At 35.0% G+C, this 10466-nt stretch overlaps 1 protein-coding gene across 1 annotated transcript in view; it reads right to left on the reverse strand.

The window, feature by feature from the left end:
* LOC130048435 (uncharacterized) overlaps positions 1-10466 on the reverse strand; it is an 85433-nt gene that overhangs the window by 49953 nt on the left and 25014 nt on the right. The window contains exons 2-3 of the mRNA XM_056145143.1: positions 6774-6950; positions 2141-2185 (exon numbers count right to left, since the gene is read on the reverse strand). Of these exons, the coding sequence (XP_056001118.1) occupies positions 2141-2185; positions 6774-6950 (222 nt within the window). The remainder of the gene's footprint in view (positions 1-2140; positions 2186-6773; positions 6951-10466) is intronic.

The following is a 10466-nucleotide window of genomic DNA, read 5'->3' on the forward strand; positions in this document are numbered from 1 at the left end:
CTTTCTCTGTTTCAACTGTCCATGGAGAGTAAAACCAAAACACAGATCCAGGATTTCAAAGATATATAGGACAGTGATCACCACTCTGATAGGGAGGGCACCATCTGATCATGATTTTCTGTGCAATAGATGCCAGAGTGTGTGTGTTACTCCCATATTAAACAGAAGAATATCAAGTCCGTTAGGCCACAGATTCAAGACAGTCCAGCACCATCACCAGCAGCAGCAGTTCTTCCAATTAGTCCCCCTTCTGTATCACTCCCATTCCCATGTACATCAAGAGGGCACACTTCATCCTGTATCTGCAAGCGACCAGGTCCAAAGTTAGTTGTAGTTCCAGTAGGAGTAAGGCATGAAATCTTCATTTCAAAAGAGGCCATCATTCCTGCCGGGGCTCGCTGCTGTACAAATCACCTACAACAAGACATATAAGAACTTGAACCTATTGCTGACAACATCATGTTCAACAAAACAGGAGTGACACAATTAATCAAGTTTTTGAGAGCTGAAGTTTTGAGAAAAGAGAAAATAAGGTTGGATTTTGACAACAGTGAAAGTCTAACTAACAGTGAGCATCAGAATCTCCTGGGAACCCCTAAAGCTGCTTTTGAGGACTTGTTGACATATGTAAATCTGTAGAATATGGAAAATTGTGTTAGCTAGATAAAAGATTTATAACCTTTCTACCAGTGATGTATTTGTTGACAATAAAAAGGGTATTTGATTTTAGTAGAATAATTACTTATTATAAACTACTAGTATTATCATTATGATACTTAACTAGCAAATAACAAACAACAAACATGATTTGTAAATGTTATTTCCTGTATAGATCTACATGATACTTCTATTTTGGGAACATTATGAAAATAGGCCAATTTAGAATATTTATCATTCTGTGGCATTTACAAGCATGTATACATTACATGTAAATGCAATATAATCCAAACAATTTAAAACTACAGAGCCTTAGTATATATTCTATTTCAAATATATATCTAGATCTAATTCTGTGAAATTGATTCAAATCTAATTAATCTATATTAATGCCTGACAGATTTTTAGATCACAGCTCATGATTTACGTTCTGTTAGTCAATAATATATTGCACAAACATTTAAAATCGTTGGTTAAAAGACCTCAGAATCTTTACATGATTAATATGTATAGGAATATACAATTATTGATAAAGATAAAATTTGTACAGTATCATTTCTCAAATCATATTTTCAGAGTCAATAATATACTGACTCTGATCCCCTATATCGGTGTTGTGCTATTATTCACGCTATGAAATCTACATGTATATGTAACAAAAAAGATCATTTGATACTTACTATTAGGTGTTTACAGTACTTTTCCTTTACTCAGGTTTCACAGCAAATGCTCGTCGAACGTGTAATTCCGAGTAAATTCGAACTGAACATGTTTTGACGAGACGCGGTGTCAACTTAGTTCGTTACCATAGGTATCGATACTCGGTCGTTTTAATACCAAAAAAAATGGAATATGATATGGAGCAGAATTGTTCCAATGATTCACTTCTTTCACCATGTAAATAGACTACATATTATATTTATTCTTCTTATTTCATTATTTTAAAAATAAAGTAAAAATAATTTATAAGTTACGTTGAACAATCACGGCTTTGAACATCATTTCCAAAATATTTCTTATTTCTATTTCCCAAATTTGGTCAAAAATGCTTATCATTATCATTGGATAAGCCATTCTAGCTATTTGGGTGCATATAACTTGATATATTCAGAAAGTTATAGGTTCATGTACATTGTACATGATATGGGAGGTTTATTGTTGTGACGTGTATCCTGAAATGTTCATTTTTTAACATTAAATACCACAATATTCAACGTCATAGTAACAAAAAAGAATAGAATATATGAAAAAAAGAAAAACATTTCTAGAAAGCCTATATCCCGAAGATTATTATATACAGAAATTATCAATATCCCAGGCTTGGCCATTTTTCATAGTTCGTGGGTCATGTTCTTTGCGATGGAGAAGCTGAAATCATCCCGTCTCTCATACAGTTGAGTTGTCTCTCATTTAAAAAATCAAAGAAAATATTAAAATAATACCCAAATAAATTTCGTATAACCTTTGGTTTATAAACTCTCACCAATAGTGATGCCCCAACACTTTCGTATGCTTCCATTGGTATATGCTAAAAGATAAAATGAATTAATATACATTAAATGGCCAATGTCATGATGTCTTATTACAAACTTAGATGCATTGCTTGATATATTAAGAACATGTCATTGATCCTCAAGAAAATATTCATTTCTTTAAAGGAAAAACTCGTATAGTGTCGAGCCTGATGCTGGAAATAGTGTAAATGAAATATGAATTTAAAATGTCCTAAATACTCTGTGGTACATTTGAAACAACAACCAAATGTATCCTTAAGAATGTAAAATGTTGAAAAGCTATATCCTGTGATGAAAGGTGAAGATAACGAACAGTGATCATTTTCAAAACCAATTTAAGCAATACACAATAAAGATTTGGATAAACACTGATCCCTAGATATACCAGAGATGGGATTAGGTGCCTCGGAGGAATAAGAATCCCCTGCCGACCGGTTACACCCACAGTGATCTCTATATCTTGATCAGGTAAACGAAATTATCCGTAATAAAAATCAGTGTGCCAAGAACGGCCTAACAATCAGTATGAAACATGCCAGTCAGCATTTGACCCAATGGTAGGTTGTATTGGCAAACTAGATCGTTATAACTACAATATAATTCGATTTAAAAACTGACCATAAGCAGAACAAGCTCTTGTGTATTGAATCAGTTGAGACATATAAACACAAATATGCTGTTGATAATGGAATATTGCTACATAAATATGGGAAGTTGATGATGGAGAAGCTGAAATCATCTCGTTTGTTATAAAGGCGAGTTGTTTATTTTCCGTTGTGATGAAGTTCATTTTCATTTTAGTTACTTTTTGTGATGTCTGTAAATAATTGTTTATGCCTGTACGTTTTTCCGTAGTGTGAGTGTTGGTCGATAAAGCTATTGTTAGTATACCGGTTTGTTCAGTCAGAGTAGCGGCTGTTTGTCAAGTGTGCGGCCGCGTTTTCATGCTGTCCAGCAGGGGTCTTTTCTTGACGAATTCGAGAAGTTAGTGTGGATAATGGGTAGCCATGGAAACAAATATTTTACTGTGTGAGCATTGGCTTCCTCCAGCCATGCAGAGGGGTTTTAAGAAACTATCTGGATCATATCAGACTGTACTCTCAGCGTTCAGAAGGTGCTCGGCGTGGGAATCAGAATACGTGAGACCGCGCTGTACATGGATGTTCCACGTGGTGGTTTAAGCGACTATTTTGTGGCCCTAGTGTTCGAATTGGTTTGAGGTCGGCATTACCCAGTATCGTTGTCCAGTGGGAGACCTGTGAGTCCAGGACTGGAAGCGGAGGGCCTGTTAGCCCTGTATTGTGTATGGAGGTTTGGTTGTGCCAAATGTGACGTGGCATTCAATTGTATTCTGCTGAGTAACCAATTTCATTTTGAGTTTCAGTAAATTAACATTTTATCAAAAAGGAATTTGAGAAATTTGGTATTTACAAAACGTAATTTACTACTGTTTAACTTTTTTCTGTAGTTAGCGGAATTTGCTACTATTTGAACCATTTTGTTATACATTTATTACCAGTTACAGTTTCAGCCTGGACTCACATTTTTGTTGTATTGACTATGGAATGCTATTGGTAATTATACGTTATATACATTGTCAATATTGCCAGGTTTATTATATCAATTTATAGTTTCTTTCTCGGTGAGAGAGTGGTTCTGTATATGTGAAAGTGTGATTACTTTGGTTTTTCAAAAATCTTGATATTTCTTATCTTATTGCTAAATAAATTTTCTTTTATTTATTCTACGATTGATCATTTCATCTATTGCTTACCAAAATCCAACATATGGTGGCAGCGATGGGGTAATGTGAGAATTGGTTTAGAGAAAATACATTTTATAGAATATCGGTGGTTCAGAAAAAGTTCTATCAAATCAATTTAATTTTTGCAATTTTGATTTCAGTGCAATTTGAAAGTTTGACTGATAGGTTTTTTAGCTCACCTGAACCGAAGGTTCAAGTGAGCTATTCTGATCACATTTTGTCCGGCGTCCGTCTGTCTGTCTGTCCGTCTGTCTCTCTGTCCGTCTGTCCATAAACTTTTTACATTTTCGACTTCTTCTCCAGAACCACTGGGCCAATTTCAACCTAACTTGGCCAAACGCATCCTTGGGTGAAGGGCTTTCAAGTTTGTTCAAATGAAGGGCCATGTCGCTTTCAAGGGGAGATAATAACAAAAATGCAAAAATAGGGTGGGGTCATTTAAAAATCTTCTTCTCAAGAACCACTGGGCCAGAAGAGCTGAAATTTACATGAAAGCTTCCTGACATATTGCAGATTCAAGTTTGTTCAAATCATGGCCCCTGGTGGTAGGATGGGGCCACAAGGGGGGATCAAAGTTTTACATACAAATATATAGGGAAAAACTTTAAAAATCTTCTTCTCAAGAACCACTAAGCCAGAAAAGCTGATATTTATATGACAGCTTCCTGACATAATGCAGTTTCAAGTTTGTTCAAATCATGGGCCCCTGAGGTTGGATGGAGCCACAATAGGGGATCAAAGTTTTACATACAAATATATAGGAAAAATCTTTGAAAATCTTCTTCTCAAGAACCACTGAGTCAGAAAAACTGATTTTTACATGAAAACTTTCTGACATAGTGCAGATTCACGTTTGTTCAAATCATGGCCCCCGGGGATAGGATGGGGCCACAAGGGGGGATCAAAGTTTTACATACAAATATATAGGGAAAAACTTTAAAAATCTTCTCAAGAACCACTAAGCCAGAAAAGCTGAGATTTACATGAAAGCTTCCTGACATAATGCAGATTCAAGTTTGTTCAAATCATGGGCCCCTGGGGGTTGGATGGGGCCACAAGGGGGGATCAAAGTTTTCCATACAAATATATAGGGAAAAACTTTAAAAATCTTCTTCTCAAGAACCGCTAAGCCAGAAAAGCTGAGATTTACATGAAAGCTTCCTGACATAATGCAGATTCAAGTTTGTTCAAATCATGGCCCCCGGGGGTAGCATAAGGCCACAAGGGGGATCAACGTTTTACATACAAATATATAGTTAAAATCTTTTTCTCAATAACCACTGAATCAGAAAAGCTGATATTTACAAGAAAACTTTATGACATAGTGCAGATTCAAGTTTGTTCAAATCATGGCTCCCGGGGGGTAGGATAGGGCCACAAGTGCCCTCGGTCAAAGTTTTACATACAAATATAGGAAAAAGCTTTAAAAATCTTCTTCTCAAGAAACATTGGGCCAAAGAAGTTGACATTTACATGAAAGCTTTCTGACATAGTGTAGATTCAAGTTTGCAAAGGCTAGTTTGGGCCATAATAGGGATTAAGGTTTTACATGCAAATATATATGGAAAGTCTTTAGATATGGGCCAAGGTGACTCAGGTGAGCGATGTGGCCCATGGGCCTCTTGTTTTTCTTCTTGGCTACTCTGATCTGTAGTTGATAATGTCTTTGCCTCAGTGGGTTCAGGACGTTGTTGAGAATGTTTAGGACTTGTCAGCCTGTCTAGAGTTCTGGAAACATGGTGTGGTGGTTAATTGAGACCAACGTGTTGCACAGCATGTATATTTCTTATCTTATTACTAAATAAAATTTACGATTTATCATTTTCTCTATTGCCTACACAAAATCCCCAAAAATCATTACAGCCGTGAATATCAACTTTCAATAAAATATCTAAGTGTGAAGCAGAACTGGATGACTCCGATGTGTCCTTTATTTCGAGTTCACTTTAATCTATCGAGTCGACATATGAATAAAAAATATTGTTGATACACGATACGTCACCGATATATCTAAATGTCCAATTGAAGGTCACAACAAGATTTTTTTTTCTTCTCGCGTAGAAGTTTTGAATGAACTCTGCTTTATGGGAACATAAAAACATGTCAGCTAACAATGGAGCGTAATTTGTGCCAACGGAATTTCAATAGACTGTTGGAAGATCTGTTCAAGAAAGACCACACAAATATCATCAATGACGAACTCCAGCATATTTCTTATTTCAACTTCATAGTACTTGTGCGTGGAATTAGTATTGCGTTTATCAAAGTAATTGGTTGGATGGCTGATCACTAGATAGGAATATTAGCGTTATTCATTTTTGTTGAAGAAGCAGCTGTTCATGATGTCAACAGTTTTACTCTTTAATTTATCGTGATGAATGATCGTGTAAAGTGTTGCAAAGTCATACGTTTTGGTGTTGTTGATTTGAGAATACTTTTGCGATTTCAAGTTTATTAAAAGTTTTTCAGAATAATTTAGAATCCACATTTGATCTATACCATATTTGGAATATGTAGTCACACAGTACGATTTGAGTTTCTCTTTCGTAGATGTTAATATTTTTGTGAGGAACAAATATATGTGTTAGATTGCCCTACTATTTTGAGGGATGTTCTCTATAGTCCACACTTTAGAACTAATATGCTTAAATGACCCTTTTTGCTAGGTACGGCTAAAATATATATTGATGGCATTGATTAAGCATACGTCATATACTCTGCACTATTACATTAACTTTATGCAAAATATAGATTCACACACATTTTTAAACTTATCTATTGATTTGCATTTTTTTGTTTGATTTTTTTTTTTTTTTTTTTTGGTTAAGGACCCATACCTTTTCCATCACTTCCATTTTGGTCAATTTCTTCTCGGAAAGTGAATTGAACATTATCAAGATGGAAATTTTCTCGTTTCCTTAAGTCTCTGGGAACAAATTTTTCCAAAAACTCGTTGATAGCGGATTGGTGTATCCGTAGATTGTCTTTTTCAACTGTATATGTAACTATGGCTCCTAAAATAATAGCAATGTATATCAGCAAAATCAGCAGTTTTGAGTGTTTTCCCTTCATTAATTAACAATACGATTACTTTAAAAAGGGTGGCATAAAGCATGTAATCTGGGTAAATAATTCGCAATAATAATAAAGTGGTATGGTAATAAACAGTGATTCATTTCATGACTGCTACAAGAAATGAAAAAAATGAGTCAGGCAAACACGGAATCCGGGATATACCAGGAGTAGGGTCAGGTACTTAGGAGGAATAAACTTCTCCCGTCGACAATTCATACACGTTGTGAGTTGTAGATCTTGGTGAGGTAAACGAAGCAATCCGTAATCATATTCAGTCTCATTACACTGCACGAAAAATCGACTTTTCTCTGAAGTGAAATATTTACAACAGATGGATTTCAATTGTTAATTTGAAAGCAATTTCCAGCTAAATTTACATTAATTTATTTGATCATCAACTAAGTGTTACCATTGTCATTGTAATAAAGAGTTTGTGGTATTCCAAGCATTAGCTTATTTTGGCTTTCCTGATATTGCCATTTTGTTACCTTTGAAGCGGTTTATATCTAAATTCAGGACGTTTTATCTGACAGTGTGCCTAAAAAAAATTGGAGTCAAATATCGTCTAGGGATAAGAGCTATGCGTGAGGGAGATAATCCTTAATTTTGAAATGAATTTCTAAATTTTATAACAGCAATTGAATATACATCCCTATTTTCCAGCTAGTAACGAAGTACTTAGCTACCGGGCTGTAGAGACCCTCGGGGACTAACAGTCCACCAGCAGAGGCCTCGGCACCAATTTTGATGCACCAGATGCGCATTTCCACAAAAAATGTCTCTTCAGTGATGCTCAACCGAAATGTTTGAAATCCGAAATAACAATGAAGTTTTAGAGCTATTATAGGGAAAACAGTGTGCCAAAAAAGTGGAGTCAAATTCGTCTAGGGATAAGAGCTGTGCGATAATAATAAGATAATTCTTAATTAATCCTTAATTATGTTCCCCAAACAAAGTTTGAGAACATATTGTTTTCACTCTGTTTCTGATTATAATTATTATTAGGGTCTTTCGTCTTCAGCGGAAGACCCTTCTACTATTCTATTGTTGATTTTTCACTTTTCTTATTATCATTAGGGTCTTCCCTCTTCAGCGGAAGACTCTTCTATTATTCTATTGTTGATTTTTCACTTTTCTTATTATTATTAGGGTCCTCCGCCTTCAGTGGAAGACTTCTATTATTCCATTTTTTTTTTACCGATTTTGTGCAGAAGATTCCTCGGAGATGGCTGGATCGATTTGCTTCAAATTTACAGGGTTGATGCGTTGCCATTTAAAGTTTGTACCGCCATAATATAAAAAAATAGGCCCCCGGGTGTCATGGCTTGCCTGAACAGTCGAATGTGTATCGCAAACAATAACATTAATAACTTTTTTCTCGAAACCCTTTGACAAGACATGCAGAACAAAAGTTGTTCAGTTTCGCAAGCCTTAACTAACGATGTTAAGAAATAGGCCTGCAGGGTCTCATGGCTCATTTGAACAGTTGGGTTATTGTTGCAATCTATATTTTTTTGTTAAGAAACTTTTAATAAAACATCTAGAACAAAAGTTGTTCAATTTTGCAAGATCTTTCAAACAACATCATGAAAAAGGCGGATGGGTCTCATGGCTTGCCTGAACAGTTTGATTAGTGTCACAATCCATAACTTTTATCTCGGGAAACTTTTGATAGGACATGTAGAACAAAATGTGTTCAGTTTTGCGAGATATATCTAGAATGATATTAAAAAAAATAGGCATCCGGGCGACATGACTCGCCTGATCAGTCGAATTTGTATCGCAGTAAATAACATTATTAACTTTTTCTCCGAAAAAAAGTCTAACCCCATTAATTAGTGGCCGAGAGGGGCAGAGAGTCTTTAATTTATAACTCTTAAATAATCAATATTTGTAAAACATTACCGAAGCTAAATTGTACGTCTAGACGATATATTTGTATCATTATTTATGAACGAAAATCTCAGTCAAATTCTTATCTCACCACATCTAAAATTGGACGGACCTCACCGGAAGTGATCAAAGAAATCGAAAATTTCAGATTTTTTCTTTTGACGCAGAACGAACATTAGCTTATTGCTTCATACTTGTTCTTTTGAAATATGTTGACCCTACCGGAAGCAAAAACGGCAACTTCCGGTTTTGTGAGAAAAAGTGGAAAAATTGAGTTTTTGATTTTGTCTTAAATCTCGCTTGTATATGGAGTATTACAAATGATTTTCTTGTATGTTATTGACATTGCAAATGTCTAGAGTAACGTAAAGTATTTTGGTGAAATCTACTTCCGGTCGCGAGATTTGCAGTCTTCAAAATCAGAATTTGTTCAAGCTAATATTCTGCAAATGTGAACGACCGAAGTCTCAAATTTTCAAGACTGATAGTCAGTCATCAGTGTGTTTGCATCATGTGAGAATCGTACGTAGCCGTCACTTCCGGTCGTGACAGGAAGAGATATAAAAATATAATTTTTTGAAGTTTTTTTTTTTTGACAGATATTGGGGCTATTATGGATGATGATTAGGTCCAACCGAAAAACCGGACGTAGTCTCAAACATGTGTATTTTTGTCGAAATTTAAAAGTATGATTAGTTGAGAATTATTAAGATGTAGAATGAAATATTTATTCGATTGGAGCTCTTCCGGTCATGACCGAAAGTGAATATAGACAACAGGAATCATAATTTTTTTTTTTTTTTGTAAGGCGCAACGGTACATTTTGTGGAATATATTTTTGAAAATTCCAATGCATTTCACAAAACTGGAACCGAATTTGACTAAAGCAATCTGAACTGCAGTTTGTTTCCAACACTGATGACCTTAATATCAACGGATAATGTGTGAAGAAATAAAATTCAATTGTAATGAATGGCTTTTAAACTTCCAATCTCGACAGGAAGTAGTATAACGGAAGACCCACTCATTACTAGTAATGAGTTTCTAGTTATTATTATTATTTTTTGACCAAATTTTGTGCAGGAGTTTTCTCGAAAACTATATAGTGGTTTTCAGTGAAACTTTCAGGAAAAATGCATTTCATTATGAACTTTGTTTATCACCAAAAAAAATTGGGAAAATTCTATTTCGGTTCCAAGTTATGGACAATTTCCTGATTTTCAAATAGAACTTTGTCCGGGAGTGATCTCAGGAACGGCTAAAGATATGAATTGGAGACTTTGAGAGATGATAGAACATGACTTATAGATTTGCAGAATCACTATTTCGTACGTCGTCATCACTTCCGGTCGCTACCGGAAGCGAATTTAAAAAATGGATTTTTTCAACTTTTTTGTTTTTCACTGTTTTTCTTTGATAAAGGTAAGATAAATAGAGACTCTTTATAAAATGCTGAACATGATATTTGTTTTTAAATTGATCAAACCAAACTCTAGATATTTGCAATTTTCATTTTGAAGCGAGGTCCTCGCTAGCCTAATGGTTAGCGTAGTGGATTTTCA

This window comes from Ostrea edulis, chromosome 7 (assembly GCF_947568905.1).
Source record: "Ostrea edulis chromosome 7, xbOstEdul1.1, whole genome shotgun sequence".
Lineage (NCBI taxonomy): Eukaryota > Metazoa > Mollusca > Bivalvia > Ostreida > Ostreidae > Ostrea > Ostrea edulis.